At 37.9% G+C, this 18,503-nt stretch overlaps 1 protein-coding gene and 1 long non-coding RNA gene across 3 annotated transcripts; one reads left to right on the top strand and one right to left on the bottom strand.

Annotated features, from left to right (window-relative positions):
• Nucleotides 1-1,963: 1,963 nt before the first annotated feature.
• LOC134326528 (uncharacterized) lies at nt 1,964-2,401 on the bottom strand. The gene is made up of 2 exons (XR_010014522.1): nt 2,323-2,401; nt 1,964-2,221 (listed from the first exon to the last, which is right to left on the bottom strand). It is a non-coding gene; the product is annotated as an uncharacterized LOC134326528 (long non-coding RNA).
• Nucleotides 2,402-13,452: 11,051 nt separating this feature from the next.
• Nucleotides 13,453-17,319, top strand: LOC134326513 (putative C-type lectin domain family 20 member A). Of its 2 annotated transcripts, none has more exons than XM_063008692.1 (6): nt 13,453-13,525; nt 13,968-14,033; nt 15,233-15,619; nt 15,716-16,057; nt 16,298-16,389; nt 16,669-17,319. In XM_063008692.1, exons 2-6 carry the CDS (start codon nt 13,997-13,999, stop codon nt 16,771-16,773), a joined length of 963 nt encoding a protein of 320 aa, XP_062864762.1. In that variant the 5' UTR covers nt 13,453-13,525; nt 13,968-13,996; the 3' UTR covers nt 16,774-17,319. The 2 variants fall into 2 exon arrangements, with proteins under 2 accessions (XP_062864762.1, XP_062864761.1); XM_063008691.1 differs by having other exon boundaries at nt 13,471-13,525; nt 14,003-14,033.
• The last annotated feature ends 1,184 nt before the right edge of the window (nt 17,320-18,503 follow it).

The raw sequence follows: 18,503 nt of genomic DNA, 5'->3' as shown, positions 1-18,503 counted from the left end.
CCGAAACAACTCTAGTAACAGGACAGATCCATAGATGGCGATATTTTACCAAAAATACACTTAGGGACAATGATTTCTCCAGTCCAGCCAGAGATAGTGAGGAAAACTTTATCTTCGGAAAGAAATTGGTGCCTTTGAGAAAACACCCAGGGTTTGAGCCCCATAAGTCACCCCCTTCCCACTCCAACTCTTTAAAAAACATTGTTTTTCAAGTCACTTTCAACAAGAAGGAGCAGTTGACACTGTAGTATTATTTCTGTCACACTGGTGCTTTGCAACAATGACACTATCAAAGCCATAGCCATGAACTGAACACTGGGGGGCAAATTCACCTTGGTGTGGGATAAATTGGGGTCTCCTGCCATTCTAAAACATTCCTGCCATCAATAACTGATGTTATTCAGCACTGACGAATCCTAATACTATGCAAAGCTAACTGGAATATGTTTATTTATCATTTTTACATCAGTATATTGGGAGGGGGCATTGGGGCATTTTGAGCATATAAAACAGCTTTGTACTGTATACTGTATATTACAGTACATATTTATGTGTTTTCCCTTTATCTCCCAACCTATTCATATCCAAATACCCAGTTATATCTCCCCTAGTGCTGCAGACCCCTACCCTGACCAAGGAGGGCAGTACCTAACACACCCCCTCCGACACGTGTGCAGTTGCCAATTGCTTATTTTCACCTGCATGATGTGCGTTTACACGAGAATCAGTATCGCATATGGAGAGTCACACACTGCTCTTAATTATTTACCATCTCTGTGCAGGAACAATCGACCAGTTAACTACACAAACCAAGGATAACTAATTTAACCAAACCCATATCACCCCTGTCAAAAATCTGGTGATGGTTAAAACTAAACACAGTCCATTTTCTTTCACGTCACTGTAAAGAAATTCCACGTATCAGAACAATTCATTTACATCTTAAATCTTTCCAATTTGTTTGAAAATGGAAATCAGAAATGAAAATTATTCTCAATTACAGGTGGTTTGCATGTGATGTCTGACATGAGCTGAATTCAGCAGATACATCCATTCTGTACAGAGGTGCGACACGATCTTTAACCTTCTAACAGATTTTTAAACCTCAGGTATGTTTTCATATTAATTATTCTATTAAAGGTTTTTTTTTTTTCTGTAGTATCAGTCCAAAATTCTAAGAAAAGTCTGACTGAGTAAGATAAAAAAAAAAAAGTGCATGGCCTATGAAGACATTTTTTAAACTGCTGGCAAAGCAGCTTGGATAATAGTCATGAAGCTCTATAAAAGAATACCAGAGTTTGTAAAGCTTGTATTACGGCAAATTGTGATTCATTTAAAGTTTGTTTTAATACTAACTGTCTACTTTTTAAATACTTTACTGCAAGATTTAACATTACTTAATGACCTGGCTGTATTTACAGTTGTTGTTATTGTGAAAATTTGACAACTAAAATAAAATGAAGCAAAAACCCTCCATATACATGTTTAAACCTTTGACTGGTAGTTTTGAATTAAAGGTGTCTGACTACCGTCAACGTACCTAGTAATTCAGTTTATTGTAGGTGTCTGATTAGTGTGTAAGTGTGTGTATTTAAGAGTAATTCATTGTCTACTTACAGAGCTTATTAGGTGTTTTGTAACTTAAAAAAGTTTATTAATTGTCTCAAACCTTCAATTAAGACAACAGTATTTAGTACAGGGCTCAAAAAAGTACTCAACCCATTCTGGTGTTAATTTAAGATTATTTATGTTTTATTTATGTTATGTTTTTTTTAAAGATTTAGGTTTATTATTTATCCAGGCTTATAAATGCACTTGGTTTAAAACTTAACTTCTTAGTTGTGGAACTCTTGTCATAGAGTATAGAGAGATAATGACACGTGGTTTGCCAAAATTGTTATGGTCTAAGACCAACTGGACAGAAAGATGGAACCACAATGCAGAGAATAAGACTAAGACCAGGTACGGGGCGATAAGTTTATTAACAACAACTATAGCAAATACAAGGGAGGTAAAGGAACTGGTAGAGACTGGATGGGAACAGGGAGCTGACTGGCGAGGCTGGAAACACGGCAAGGGGGCCAGGAGGGCAGAGCCGGACGGACAGGCAGGACGAGACAAGAAGCTGGTCGACTGAATCCGGACAGTCAGGACAGGAAGGTCTTGGCGGCGAGGAACCCAGCTGGGAGGTGGTACCACAGAGTTAAGCAGGAGGTAGGAACTGAAACAGGCAAAAAAAACAAGAGCAGTGAACAAACCAGGAAATACAACAGGCATGGGAGCCTAAAGGTAGATTTAGCATTTCGTGCTTCAGCACAATACCAGCAACATAGCGCAGACGATCTGGCAAGGAGTGGAGAGAAAGCTGCTGTCTTTATGCACTGCTTAACGAGGAGGTAATGAGGATCAGGTGAGAGGTAGCAGTGGCTGGAAGATCTGATTGGTGCTCTGAAGACAACTTGCTCCACCAATCGATCCCTGAAAGCCCGCACACGCCCACACACACACAACACACTCACAGAAAGGGACCGGGGTAAAATAACAAGACTTGGGGAAAATGGAGAGCTAAGGGACGTACTCTAACAAAAATATTCCTCCATTAATGTGTGTTTTAAAATGATAAAATCATGTGTTGAGACATGTTTTAAAAATGTCTATCAACCTATTCACAACTGATTGCTTGTTTAAGGTAGCAAACCTCAACCCTTTTTTTTCTTGTAGTGACTTTGCCCTTTGTTAATGCTCATTATAAAGTCTTATATAAAGTTTAGAACAGGTATTTATAATTATCTCCCAAACAACAGTTTATGAACGGTGCCATTGTTGGAATTTGGAATACTGTGTCTGTAATATTTTTTAAGACTATATGAATTTTTAAGTAATTTTATTTTTTCTTAAATTTCCCAGCTAAATAGTCATGAACCTAAATTATTTTCTCCTCCTGTGTCTGACTGGTAAGAACCAATTTTTAAACGTTTTATTTATTTATTCATTTTCAAATAATTAAGAATTTTTAATTTTACAAATTTATTAAACAAAATGTATTCTTGTATCAGCAATATTTCCACAATTAAGTTTATATGCAAGATTATATTTTATTTAGTTTTATTGTAATTGTATCACCCTTTTATTGGCCAGGTGATGTGTGATACATGTTTTTCATCAGTACATGTTTTTCGTCATGTGCCTTTTACTTAACAATGCTAGTTAAAGCAAACATGGTGCATCTGACCCCAACATGAAGTGCAAAGGGTCAGAATTTTGTTGTGAATAAGATATTTTACATATTTTTACTTTTAGAGGGCTTCTCTTTGCATGCTGTTCTCTAAGCCAAAAACTATGTAAAACTGTTTGACCCTGTGTGCAGTGTCTCCTGCGTTTCAGCAGTTTCCAATTCATTTTAGACCTTTTCGTTAGTGGCTCTTGGAGATCACATGCCCATCCAAACAAATTTTCTCTCAGTAAAGTTAGTTTGTGTTTTCCTCCTGACACGGCAAAGAGACCATTTTTGTATTTTTGTCATGAGTGCAGTTGAACTAGTCCTACTTCACCTCTCAGGTGGCGCAGCGGTAAAAAACACACGCTGCAACCAGAGCTGGATTCCAGATACATGGTATCGAAAGCTGGTTTGAAGCTGGGCGGCTGTATGAGCAACGATTGGCCGGTTGCTCAGTTGGGGGGCGGGACAAAGAACCGGAATATGGGTCTCTCTCTGTCAGAGGCGCCTGCACAGGGATGAGGAAGAGTGCTCTTAGGGTGTGTCTCTTCGCATGCAACGCTGGGTGGCGCCAATGTGCGGGTGGCAAAATGCATCTGGCTTGCTGCTCATATGTCGGAGGGGATATGGGTTAGCTTCAATCTCCTCGGTTAGGGCAGGGTTCGGCATAGACAGAAAGAAAGCACGATGCAAATTGAACAATTGGATGCGCTGAAAGGGAGAGAAAAAAACTAGTCCTACTTAACTAGTCCTATTTACCTAGTCCTATTTAGTTAGTTATATTCACTGATGGTTAATGAGGTGGCCATACCACAAAGTAAAATGACATTATATAAATTTTACACCAGTAGATTTTCAGTGTTTATGTTTCTTACATTTCTGACCGAGCAGATTCTCATTAAACCTCCACTGATCTTGTGAGAGAACTCAAACCTCTAATAGAGTTTTGTTCTCAATAAGGTTTTATAATGATAGATATCCTATTTACAATAACAGCTGTAAAATCGCTGTTAACATTTGCATTTTATTAAATATTTAATCTCCAGAAATCATCCAGTTGAACCTATCACAAGTAGGAGTCTCTCGTGTGAAACTCATCAAGCAGAGCTTGACCTGGTCAGATGCTATAAGCTACTGCAGGCAGAATTATTACGACCTGGCTACAGTGAAGACCTACAGCAGCTTGGTAAAGCTCGGGGGAACAGCTGCACTTGAAGGTATAACAGAACCTATCTGGATTGGACTATATAATGATGTTAACTCATGGCGGTTTTCTTATAATGAGGCTAACATGACTATAAAGAAGTGGGGAACAGTAGAACCTAATAACTGCCATGCAAACGAAGCCTGTGGTACAATAGTTTCAGGAGGAACCTGGGAAGATTATCCATGCACAGAATTAAAACCTTTTATATGCTACAATGGTGAGTAAATATTTACCTTTATCTCTATAAAGCGCTCTTAAAATGTCTAAGAGGTACAAACCTGTTTCCTACTCGTTGCTTCCTACAGGTTTGTTGAGTGGAACTGGCAGGTTTGTTGGAATCCCTTTTCCTTACTTGCCATGGACTGCTGCTCAGATTTTCTGCCGAACGTTTCACACAGATTTGGCCTCTTCAATGGATGAAACCGAAAACAGCATCTTATCTCAGATAGCATAATTCCAGGGTCGCTCTTGGTTTGGTCTGTACAGGGACACTTGGAAGTGGGTGGATGACACCAAAGCTTCATTGCTGACATGGTACCCTGGACAGCCCGATAATTATTATGGTGATGAGGCCTGTGGGAGTATTTGGAGTGGACTACTCAATGAAGAAAGATGCTCGAATCTACACTACTTCTTTTGCCATGTCTGTAAGTTTTGTTAAATACAGTGTATCACAAAAGTGAGTACACCCCTCACATTTCTGCAAATATTTCATTATATCTTTTCATGGGACAACACTATAGACATGAAACTTGGATATAACTTAGAGTAGTCAGTGTACAGCTTGTATAGCAGTGTAGATTTACTGTCTTCTGAAAATAACTCAACACACAGCCATTAATGTCTAAATAGCTGGCAACATAAGTGAGTACACCCCACAGTGAACATGTCCAAATTGTGCCCAAATGTGTCGTTGTCCCTCCCTGGTGTCATGTGTCAAGGTCCCAGGTGTAAATGGGGAGCAGGGCTGTTAAATTTGGTGTTTTGGGTACAATTCTCTCATACTGGCCACTGGACATTCAACATGGCACCTCATGGCAAAGAACTCTCTGAGGATGTGAGAAATAGAATTGTTGCTCTCCACAAAGATGGCCTGGGCTATAAGAAGATTGCTAACACCCTGAAACTGAGCTACAGCATGGTGGCCAAGGTCATACAGCGGTTTTCCAGGACAGGTTCCACTCGGAACAGGCTTCGCCAGGGTCGACCAAAGAAGTTGAGTCCACGTGTTCGGCGTCATATCCAGAGGTTGGCTTTAAAAAATAGACACATGAGTGCTGCCAGCATTGCTGCAGAGGTTGAAGACGTGGGAGGTCAGCCTGTCAGTGCTCAGACCATACGCCGCACACTGCATCAACTCGGTCTGCATGGTCGTCATCCCAGAAGGAAGCTGACGCACAAGAAAGCCCGCAAACAGTTTGCTGAAGACAAGCAGTCCAAGAACATGGATTACTGGAATGCCCTGTGGTCTGACGAGACCAAGATAAACTTGTTTGGCTCAGATGGTGTCCAGCATGTGTGGTGGCGCCCTGGTGAGAAGTACCAAGACAACTGTATCTTGCCTACAGTCAAGCATGGTGGTGGTAGCATCATGGTCTTGGGCTGCATGAGTGTTGCTGGCACTGGGGAGCTGCAGTTCATTGAGGGAAACATGAATTCCAACATGTACTGTGACATTCTGAAACAGAGCATGATCCCCTCCCTTCGAAAACTGGGCCTCATGGCAGTTTTCCAACAGGATAACGACCCCAAACACAACCTCCAAGATGACAACTGCCTTGCTGAGGAAGCTGAAGGTAAAGGTGATGGACTAAACCCAATTGAGAACCTGTGGCGCATCCTCAAGTGGAAGGTGGAGGAGTTCAAGGTGTCTAACATCCACCAGCTCCGTGATGTCATCATGGAGGAGTGGAAGAGGATTCCAGTAGCAACCTGTGCAGCTCTGGTGAATTCCATGCCCAGGAGGGTTAAGGCAGTGCTGGATAATAATGGTGGTCACACAAAATATTGACACTTTGGGCACAATTTGGACATGTTCACTGTGGGGTGTACTCACTTATGTTGCCAGCTATTTAGACATTAATGGCTGTGTGTTGAGTTATTTTCAGAAGACAGTAAATCTACACTGCTATACAAGTTGTACACTGACTACTCTAAGTTATATCCAAGTTTCATGTCTATAGTGTTGTCCCATGAAAAGATATATTGAAATATTTGCAGAAATGTGAGGGGTGTACTCACTTTTGTGATACACTGTATTTACTATTAGTGATTTTTTTGTAAACGTCTTTCCAGTACCTGCAGATGTTTCTGACCTTTTCTTTTTTATTTTAAAATGTCCCCTAGTATGAAAATATCCATATCAATGCCGGTTTCCTCCCACAGTCCAAAGACATGCAAGTGAGGTGAATTGAAGATCCAAAATTGTCCAAGACTGTGTTCGATATAACCTTGTGAACTGATGAATCTTGTGTATCGAGTAACTACTGCTCCTGTCATGAATGTAACCAAAGTGTAAAACATGACGTTAAAATCCTAATAAACAAACAAACCAGGTTCACATTAAACCACATTAAACTAGTTTGTAGAAAGGAATCGGATATGATTTGCTAGCTTAATCATTATTCATGAGAAAAAAACAAAAGAAATGAATTATAATAGAATAATTAGAAGAATGTAAAATGATCATATAAAATCAAAAAGCAGTACAGTGTAAATTCACAATGCCCTGCTTAAATAAAAACAAGACAAAACTAAATTGTTAAATGTTGGGACGAATGCATGTTTGTGCTATTCTTGTCTCGCTTTCTGCCAACTTTTTCAAGTGTTGCAGCCATTAAATTTAAAATTTGTTTACACGGCCGCTCAGGTGACGCAGCGATAAAAACACATCGAATCTCAACTCTGCCTTGCTGGCTGAAGGATGAGCAGCCACGTGAACAACGATTGACCGGTTGTTCAGGTGGGCGGGACTAAGCCAGATATGGGTTTCTCTCTCATGACTGGTGCAATTATGACCTCTGCTGGCTGATTAGAGGTGCCTACACAGAGATGAGGAAAGAGTGCTCTTAGGGAGTGTCTCTCCATACACAACGCTAGGTGGCACAACACTCAACAATGTGTGGGTGATAAGATGCATGCGGCTGCTGCCCAGGTGTCGGAGGGGGCGTGGGTTAGTTTCGATCTCCTCGGTCAGAGCAGGGATCGGCATAGGCAGAGAGGAAGCACGAAGCAATATGTACAGATTTTAAATAACAGATTTTTTACACTTATTTTTTAAATATTCACTTATTTTTAGATTAATACATTTCACAAAGTTGTGTCAGGGGAGTTTAAAACTAAGAATGTGTAACATGACTCACTAAAAAGTGTTTCACTGAAAATTCAGAACAGTTTGGAAATCTTCAAGAGCACCATCTACAGTGTAAATATCATTAAAAGATTTACAGAATCTAACCTAATATTACTTCTTTTGACAGTAAAACAGTACAATCTACACACTGATTAAATTCTGTTAAGTGTTGTTAAACAAATAAATAACCCCACCCCATGTTCTGATTGGTCGCCTCAAGAACCAATCATTTGCGATGATCACTGTTATGACTTGGTCTGGGTCTCTGATTTAGAAAAAGTTTAATCTAAAACTCTATTAGCACTGGATTAGTATCAGTGTGACTACATTACTTCCCATGGAGCGCAATGCATCACAATTGTCCCTGTTCACTGGGTGAGAACCATGGCTGGATTACTGACCGGGCCAGTGGGGCCAGCGCCCAAGGGCCCTTGAGGTCAGGGGGCCCCGGGGGGGCCCTGGCCCAAAACATTTTGCGATGCCTATCAACATTTATGATACAATATATTTTTATTTCTGAGGGCCCTCCATTTTAAGGATCCTCTGACTATTAGGGACTTTGACCCCAGGGCCTCTTGGGGGCCCTAGCCATGCTTTTGGGCCCTAGCCATGCTTTTGGGGGCCCTAGCCATGCTTTTGGGCCCCTTATGAAAATGGATGAGGCGTTGTGGCACTGCTCTGACTTCGACTTCTGGCTATTAGGGGTCCTAGGAAAGAGGGGGGCATATTTTTAAAGGGCCCTGGTTATGAGAGCCTCTACCAGGGGGCCCTAGAGACGAGCAGGGCATACCATTAGAGGGCCCTTGATCACGAGGGCCCCTGCTATGGGGCCCTTGACTTCCATAGAAGTCGTTTACCATGGCTCCTTGACTTTCTAGGGACCTACAAATTGCCAGGCAAGCTACCATATTTCATATTTCATTCAGGATTAGGATGCGCCAAAACCGCCTGAACTCACTGTCACTTCTGGCCATTGAATCAGATTTGGTCGGACAGCTTAATTTTGATGAATTAGTGGATGACTTTGCAAGAAAGAAGAGTAGAAAGAAACTTATATAAAATAGATTCTTGTGTTAGGGTTAGTTATTGACAGGTTGTTTAATGTATTAATTAATTTATGTTTTTGGAGGGGGGGGGTGCCTTTGGGCCCTGGGCAACTCTTTGCCCAGGGGCCCAGACTATCCTTAATCCGTCCTTGGTGAGAACATTTCTGGCTGTCACCAGAAAAAATTTGATTAATCAGGTTTACTAGACGATGCTAAATGCTAAATCTTCTCTTTGTGTTTTTTATAGTTCCACCAGTAAAGATACAAATAATGAAGCTGCAGGTAAAGTCTGATCAGAGCGTGTTTGATCCAGCTGTGCAGTCGTTTATTTTGGCCATGGTAAGTCAATCCAAACTAATATATATCAAAATAAGATTTTTAGCAAATAAATAACATGTTTTATTTTTAATGACAAATAATTTTTCAATTTTATTGAATTAAAATGAAATCTGGTTTTGTTCTTCAGCTCAGACAGAAGCTGGAGGAACACGGCTTGTTGCAGAATGTCACAATAAAATGGAGAGCCGACTCAGACGGAAACATCTTTAAGAAAATCCCACCGACCACCAACCCATTAGACACAGCCAATCAAGTCTGTGTCCACAAACACTTTCTGTAATTTAATGTTAGTCTTTTAGCTTTATTCTTCCTTAAAGATTGACGGAAAAAAACACTTCTTGATATAATGCCATGTTTAGTTTAATGATTTGGAATTATTTATTGTGATAAGTAGATTAGTTAAGACTTTATTGATCCCCTCAGGGAATTTATAGGCAATTGGAAATGGGGGAATTAATTTTACACTACTGCATGACCTTACTGAATTTTAATGAACGTACTTACTTTGCATTAATTTAAGTGCAATATTATGCATTTTATATAGTTTAGATTTTGCTTTTATACAGTTATTGTAAAACTTGACACTTGTAAGAGGTGTGTATTTCAAGGATTTCTGCAACTTTTCTATTTATCTGACTGTAAAACATTGTAGAAGACAATTCATTACCCCCTTTCCCAAATTCATGAAAGTCCCTTTTGTGGTGGTTTTGGATAACATCTAGTTATACCTAGTACCCATGTCATTGTGTGGTAAATATTGTACCTGTTGCATTCCCATCTTACCCACAAGCGTAATCTAGATATTTGCAAAGATGTGAGAACTATCGTTTTTAAAGCTTTTGTTGTGATGGTTACATGATTTCTTTTACATTTAATGTTAAATGAGTACATGAGTAAGTTCATATTCCATGGTAGACTTTCACTATATAAGCAGCCTGAACAGAACAGATTGTAGCAGTTACAATTATAGATACTATAAGAAGTTGCTATTTAAACTATTTTATAAAAAGCTATTTAAAACTCTGGTGTTTTCAGTCTCTTGTTTCAGTTTGCCCTCAGAACAACTCCTTTGTAATTTAATCTCTAGTGCCATCTGATTTAAAATGCAAATGTCGCTAAAAGCCAGGTACTTTGCATGATCTGTTTTAAAGGCCATACGCTTGCTGGACATCCTACTAAAAAAACACGCACATTATTATAAAGTTTCTCTGGTGCTTGGGTGGCACAGCAGTCTCAAATGCTGGCACACAACAGTGGAGTGTTTGAACATGCCAGCTCAAATCCCATTGTTAATAACCCCGTTGATGACATTTGTTGATGTTTGGAAAGTATTATATTACCTTACATGTGAATTGTAAGAACATATTGTTAGGTTTATGATGAACATTTAACTAAAGGCTGCCATATTAATGATGAACTCCTGTTTACAAAATAAAAATAAATGGCAAACCTTTAAGTATAGAAATAACACTATTATACTCTCAATGAGCGCTTTAGTAGGTGTTCCTTTGATAAATTTACACTCCCTGATTTTATTTGTGGATATTCATTTACTGACTGATCTTGCTCAATACACCTGGTCACCCTCCTGAACCATGTTTATCAATCAAAAGGAACATGTTGTGGGACATCCTCAGCACGTCGATGACATTAACATGGAAATGAATCTGTACTGTGTTATTCTGGTGACAAAGTGACTGAATTTACACAGAAACTGATGGGCTACAGTCAGCAAATGGATACTCACAAAGTTTATCTGTGTGGTAGGTGTAGCTTAGAAAATAATCAAATAATGTACAGGTGCAGTAGGTGTATCCAATACTAAGTGCTCAGCAGATGTATTTGCTTTATTAGGTTTATTTATGTTTAATAAATGTAAACTATTAACTGAAATGTTCATGTCGGTATTTTCATGATATTACCTTTAGACAGCAATAATATTATGATTTCTTCACACGTTATATATGCAGCCGGCGTAAAAGGTACACAGGTACTTGCTCTGAAGATAAACGTGTAACTTTGCGACTTATTGATTTGACTGTAATATCCATAAATATGCACAAAACCAAACTCATATCACCCCTGTAAAAATCTGGTGATGGTTAAAACTAAACACATTCCATTTTCTTTCACGTCACTGTAAATAAATTCCACGTATCAGAACAATTCATTTACATGTTAAATCTTTCCAATTTGTTTGAAAATGGAAATCAGAAATGAAAATTATTCTCAATTATAGGTGGTTTGCATAGTACATTTAGCATGAGCTGAATTCAGCAGATACATCCATTGTGTACAGAGGTGCGACACAATCTTTAACCTTCTAACAGATTTTTACACCTCAGGTATGTTTTCATATTAATTATTCTATTGAAGGTTTTTTTTCTGTAGTATCAGTCCAAAATTCAAAGAATTGTTTACTTACAGAGCTTATTAGGTGTTTGGAGACTTCATTAATTGTCTCAATCCTTTTTTATTTTAATTCAAGATTATTATTCCTCAAGTAGTATAAATGCAATTGGTTTAAAAACTATTTCTTAGTTAATTGTTGGTGTTTTTGGCTATGAAGAGTGCTTGTATTACAGCAAAATGGGACTAAAATGCTTTAAATCAAGCAAAAGTATGTTCAAACTTTTGACTGGTAGTGTTGAATTTAAGGTGTTTGTGCATAATTTAGTAAGAATTGAAGTTTTGGGTTCTGTACACAACATTAGGGCTGCACCTAACGATTATTTTTTTTATCATAATATTAAAGGAAGAGCTTGTAAAATTCAAGTAAAGGAATATAGAACACCTTAATTTGTCATATATACATATACAAATGTTCAGTACAACAGGAATGATGTCTTTGCATATTCCAGCTTGTTTCAAAAGTCCTCCACATGTCTTAGCTTGACCCTTAAAGAGAAACATAAAGCAGATCAGAATTACAGTGATAGTGATCATTACTACTGTGTTGTCAGATATCTCATCAGAAAAAGACTAGGCCTCAAATTTAAATTGCTGTGACAGTGACTGTCTCTTTACCTGAAATATAGAATTAATTTTCTACTTAAAAACTAGACTTCAAACTTAAATGGTTATAACTGGGAATTACTTCATTCTGATGTAATATGTAGTTGCGGTCATCATCGATGAAGTGCTAAGAAATAAATAAACCGATTTGCAGGCTGTAGCGACAGACTGTAATGTTTGTTTAAACTTTTCTCTTCCTCCAACGCGACATTAAACAGAAAAATATAAAACGGGTGAAAAACAATCTTACAGAACGCCCGATGCTACATTACGTTACTGCTACAGCAACGATGCAGAAATTACTTTAATTGGTCAATGTATTTTACTAACATAGGGCGATGAAGACAGAGAATCAACTACTAACAGCGACTACTACTAACGTTAGCTACGTTACTACATGTGTTAATAACCCTAATATATAACGCTGGGGTGAAGAATTAAATGTAAACAAACCTACCGGCATGTTTTGCTGATGTGTTGAAAATGCGCTGCAGGATGCTTGTGCTTTAAATTCAGTGCATAAAAGTCGTACTGCTGTAATAAACCATCTTCACTTTGTGAAGTTTACAGAGCAGCACATTGTTGTATCTTTGTGAAAAACACTCCTAAACTTTAGATGCTCATGTGTGAGTGGCCATCTTTGCGACGCATCGATGCACGTTTTTGCAAATCGACGTATTTTCATAATCGATTAAGTCGACGCGTCGCCCCACCCTACACGACATGGAAAAGTTTCATTGTCTCACGCCTAAACAAAGACAGCAGTATTTAATACACTGCTCAAAAAACTGTTCAGTCCATTTATAATAATAAATTATAGCTTATTATAGCAAGTTTATTTCTCTAATCTTACTAATGCAAATGTTTTAAAAACATTAAAAAAGGTTCAGGTTTTGTTTGGTATTTTTTTTTGACATCTTACTTTACTAGACATGAAATGTTCATGCTAAGAAGCAAAAATATAAAGTTAATGTGTATTAAGGAGGTGAAACTTTATACATACACTAATTTATTATTAACACGCTGTACAGAGCTGGTAATGTCTGACACAACAAACGTTTCCTTTCTTTACTAGGTCATTTAAATCAAATTGCTTGTGGTAGTTTGACAAAGTGGTGAGCCTTTATCCATCTATGCTTGCAAATTGTTTTTGTTTTGTTTATCTTGTGTTGCATAATGCTCGCCACCAGGCAATGGCTCCACCTCCCCCCCAACACACACACACACACACACACACATACACACAGAGCAAGGGTTTGCCGAAATATTTAAAAAATGGTGAAATCATGTGTTTAAACTTTTCGTAAAGTGCTGAACTACCAATGTACTCACAACAGGTTTCAGAACAGGTATTTATAATTATCTCCCAAACAACTCACCTTTTTACTACTCACCTTTTTTCATTTCTTTAAAAGCACTTTGGCTTTGGATCTAACAGGTTTTAACAGATTTGTGTTCTTGGACTGGTGTTTACTTAAACTAGAGTAAGGTAATGTTTAGTACGGAAGCACTTCTGTACGTCGCTCTGGATAAGAGTGTCTGCTAATTGCTGCAAATGTAAATGTAAATGTAACTCCTTTTTTGCTGTTTTCAGATAAATATCTGTAAAAGAGAAGCTGCTTTTTCTTGTTATTTACAGTTTACGTACTGTGCCATTTTTGGAATTTGGAATACTGTGTATGTAATACTTAATATGTAAAAGAGATAAGCAAGAAAACTCTGTAAGAAAGCATCAGTTTATATATTACCTAATGCAGTTTCAAATGTTGTAAGACTCTTATGAATTTTTAGGTAAATTGACTTTTTCCTTAAATTCCCTCATGAAGCTGAATCTTCTTCTTCTCGTGTGTCTGACTGGTAAGAACTCATTTCCAAACTTTTTATTTATTTATTCTGAAACAAGAATGTATCATGATATGTGTTTAAGCACCCATCTATTCTAGAAGGTTTAGATATAACATAGCCACTACATAACACTATATGACCTAAAGTATTTAAATGCTCCTTCTAGTTATCGAGCTCTCGTCCAACATCTCTGCCTTTGTAAATTCATTGTTTACTGAATGGGCACAGATTTACACAGACACACTCCAAAATCTTGTGCAAAGCCCTCCCCAAGAGAGCTGAAGGCTATATTAGCCCCAAAGGGGTAGAACAGAAGTTTGATTATTGTTTGGAAAAATCTGAAGTTGAATGTCAAGTGTTTCCTAATTTTGCTGCTTCCTTCTCAACAGTGTTAAAAAATAATTGTTTGTGTTGTAAGGAACCAAAGCTCGTCTGATCCTGTGTGTAGTGTCTCTCATGATTCAGCAGTTTCTGATTCATTTCAGACCTTTTGTTAGTGGCTTTTGGAGAAGACATGAGCATCCAAACAAATTGTGTTTTTCTCCTGACACGGCAAAGAGACCACTGTTTTATTTTATTTATTTATTTTATTTCACTGTTTTATTTTATTTATTTATTTATTTTATTTCACTGTTTTATTTTATTTATTTATTTTATTTCAATGTTTTATTTTATTTATTTATTTTATTTCACTGTTTTATTTTATTTATTTATTTTATTTTACTGATTTATTTTATTCATTTATTTTATTTCACTGTTTTATTTATTTATTTATTTTATTTCACTGTTTTATTTTATTTCACTGTTTTATTTTATTTATTTTATTTCACAGTTTTATTTTATTTCACTGTTTTAATTTTTTTTAATAATGCAGTAAAACTAGTCCCATTTAACTAGTCCCATTTAACTAGACCTAGTTATATTCACTGGTGACTTATGAGGTGACCATACCACAAAGTAAAATGACATTATATAACTTTTACACCACCAGATTTTCAGTGTTTATGTTTCTTACATTTCTGACCGAGCAGATTCTCATTAAACCTCCACTGATCTTGTGAGAGAACTCAAACCTCTAATAGAGTTTTGTTCTCCATAAGGTTTTATAATGATAGATATCCTATTTACAATAACAGCTGTAAAATCGCTGTTAACATTTGCATTTTATTACATTTACATTTTCTGCATTTTATTAAATATTTAATCTCCAGAAATCATCCAGTTGAACCTATCACGAGGGGGAGTCTCTCGTGTGAAACTCATCAAGCAGAGCTTGACCTGGTCAGATGCTATAAGCTACTGCAGGCAGAATTATTATGACCTGGCTACAGTGAAGACCTACAGCAGCTTGGTAAAGCTCGGGGGAACAGCTGCACTTGAAGGTATAACAGAACCTATCTGGATTGGACTGTATAATGATGTTAACACATGGAGGTTTTCTTATAATGACGTTCTCTTGAGTGACATAACTCTAAGGAAGTGGGAAACAGGGGAACCTGATAACTGGCTAGCAATGGAAGCATGTGCATCAGTGGGTTCAGGAGGAACCTGGAAGGATGGTACATGCACAGAATTAAAACCTTTTATATGCTACAATGGTGAGTGTTGTACAATTTTTACACCTTTATCTCTTTAAAGCGCTCTTAAAATGTCTAAGAGGTACAAACCTGTTTCCTACTCGTTGCTTCCTACAGGTTTGTTAAGTGGAACTGACAGATTTGTTGGAATCCCTTTTCCTTACTTGCCATGGACTGCTGCTCAGATTTTCTGCCGAACGTTTCACACAGATTTGGCCTCTTCAATGGATGAAACCGAAAACAGCATCTTAGCTCAGATAGCATCATTCCAGGGTCGTTCTTGGTTTGGTCTGTACAGGGACACTTGGAAGTGGGTGGATGACACCAAAGCTTCATTGCTGACATGGTACCCTGGACAGCCCGATAATTATTATGGTGATGAGGCCTGTGGGAGTATTTGGAATGGACTACTCAATGAAGAAAGATGCTCGAATCTACACTACTTCTTTTGCCATGTCTGTAAGTTTTATATTTACTACTATTGGTAAAATACTTGAACAGCAGCTTTGACCTCACTAGATAACTTTTAGACAACTAAAGACATTCATGGCGTCATGAATGGCCACTTGAAGGCCCATTCACGCTAGAAATTTGCCATTAACGTTGCTTTTGTCGTGACTGGGGATTGACGGGGACTATAATAGATTAAAAAATTTACAAATTCAGCTAAATCCTCTGTTTGTGTTTTGCCTCACACAGTTCCACCAGTAAAGATACAAATAGTGAAGCTGCAGTTGTGGTCTGATCAGAGCGTGTTTGATCCAGCTGTGCAGTCGTCCATTTTGGCCATGGTGAGTCAATCCAAAGTGCACCAAAACCAAGGACCCAAAAGACACAGCTTTACTTGATGATGTATTTTTCCTCTAATGTGAATGAGCTTTCACCACTAATTTCTATGATGCTAATAGTTTTGCCCATATAGTGTGTATTCTGGTATTTTTTGGGTTTCATATGTGAAGTAGATATTCTTAGCAATTAAATAACATATTTTATTTTTATTAATCCATATTTTTTATTTATTTATTAATAATTTTATTTGTAGAAACAATCATTTTTATTGAATTGTTTAGCTCAGCCAGAAGCTGGAGGAACACGGCATGTGGCAGAACATCACAATAAGATGGAGAGCCGACTCAGATGGAAACATCTTTAAGAAGATCCCACCGACCCATTAGACACAGCCAATCAGGTCTGTGTTTGTACCCTGTAGGTTGGGAGCACAGCTGAGAACTAATAATCAGCTTCAAACAAACACTTTCTGTAATTTAATGTTAGTCTTTGAGTCTCTGTGGAGGAAGTTTAACTCCTTTATTCTTTACAGATCATCAGAATAGAAACACTGCAGGTTTTGCATTGTAATACTACGTTTAGTTTATTCATTTAAAATAATTTATTGTAATAGGCTATATAAAATAGGGGAATACATTTATACACTACTGTATGACCTTGCTTTTAAATTGTAATGAACTTACTTTGGTTGCATTAATTTAAGTGCAATATTATGCTTTCTATATAGTTTTGATTTTGCAGTTAACGTAAAACTTTACACTTGTAAGAGGCGTGTATTTAACAGCAGTCAGCAACTGTTCTTTTTTTACTGTAGACTGTAAAAGACACTTCATTACCCCCCATTATTGTCATCGTGTGGTAAATATTGTACCCGTTGGATTCTCATTCTACCCACAAGCTTTTTGATTTTCAATAAAATGAATGTAAGTAACTATACGGGGTTGATTTTACATACTTTTACAGCTGAGTTAGATATATTGCATCAGTATATTAAAGTTTAAAATGTATTTTACAATTTGAAAATGATCTAGATATTTGCTAAAAATGTGAGAACTATCAGTTTGTATCTCACAGCATTTTGGTTCATGTCGAATAAATACTGCATGTGCAATAAAATCAATATTAGTGATAATATTAGTCTTATCACTCATTTGGGCAGCACGGTGGCTAAGTGGGTAGCGCTGTCTCCTCACAGCGAGAAGGTCCTGGGTTCGATCCCCAGGTGGGGAGGTCTGGGTCCTTTCTGTGTGGAGTTTACATGTTCTCCCCGTGTCTGCGTCGGTTTCCTTCCACAGTACAAAAACATGCAACCAGGTTAATTGGAGACACTGAATAGTCCTATAGGTACCTGGCCACTAGGATGCATAAACCAGTGCATTGTAGTGCCGGTCCCAAGCCCGGATAAATAGGGAGGGTCGTGTCAGGAAGGGCATCCAGTGTAAAAACTGAGCCAAATCAAAAATGCGGATCACGATCCACCGGCGACCCCTAACGGGAGCAGCCGAGGACATAGCGAGTCTTATCACTCATTTGTTGTGATTTTAGGTTGTGTTTTTATTTAATGTTTTTCATCATCAGATCATTTAAGTTGTTGCTGTGTAGCTTTTTGAAACTGGCGTCTCTTGTTTCAGTTTGCCCTCAGATGCACCTCTGAACAAGTCCTGTGTAATTGAATCTCTAGTGCCGTCCGATTTAAAATGTAAATGTCGCTAAGAGTCAGGTACTTTACATTTACATTTTCAGCATTTAGCTGACGCTCTTATCCCAAGCGACTTACATTATACAGTACATTATACAAGCAATTGAGGGTTAAGGGCCTTGCTCAAGGGGCCAACAGTGGCAACCTGGCAGTGGTGGGGTTTGAACCAGCAACCTTCTGCTTACTAGTCCAGTACCTTAACCCTAACCTTAAGTGCCCTTACATGATCTGTTAATTCAAAGTTCAAAGTGTGTGTGTGTGTGTGTGTGTGTGTGTGTGTGTGTGTGTGTGTGTGTGTGTGTGTGTGTGTGTGTGTGTTAGTTTCACTCTGGTGCTTAGAAAGTTTAATTAGGTACCTAATCTATTTGGACAAAAGTAATGGTGTTTGAACATGCCAGCTCAAATCTCATTTGTAAA

The sequence above is a fragment of the Trichomycterus rosablanca genome, chromosome 14, assembly GCF_030014385.1.
Source record: "Trichomycterus rosablanca isolate fTriRos1 chromosome 14, fTriRos1.hap1, whole genome shotgun sequence".
Taxonomy (NCBI): domain Eukaryota; kingdom Metazoa; phylum Chordata; class Actinopteri; order Siluriformes; family Trichomycteridae; genus Trichomycterus; species Trichomycterus rosablanca.
Note: the sequence above shows the minus strand (reverse complement) of the source record. Positions and strands in the feature narration are given on the sequence as shown.

Coding starts and splice junctions, on each gene's coding strand:
- LOC134326513 (XM_063008691.1), top strand. CDS start 13,499: ATGTACTCACAACAGGTTTCAGAACAG. Junction 15,620..15,715: donor ACCTTTTATATGCTACAATG/GTGAGTGTTGTA, acceptor TGCTTCCTACAG/GTTTGTTAAGTGGAACTGAC. Junction 16,058..16,297: donor CTACTTCTTTTGCCATGTCT/GTAAGTTTTATA, acceptor TGCCTCACACAG/TTCCACCAGTAAAGATACAA.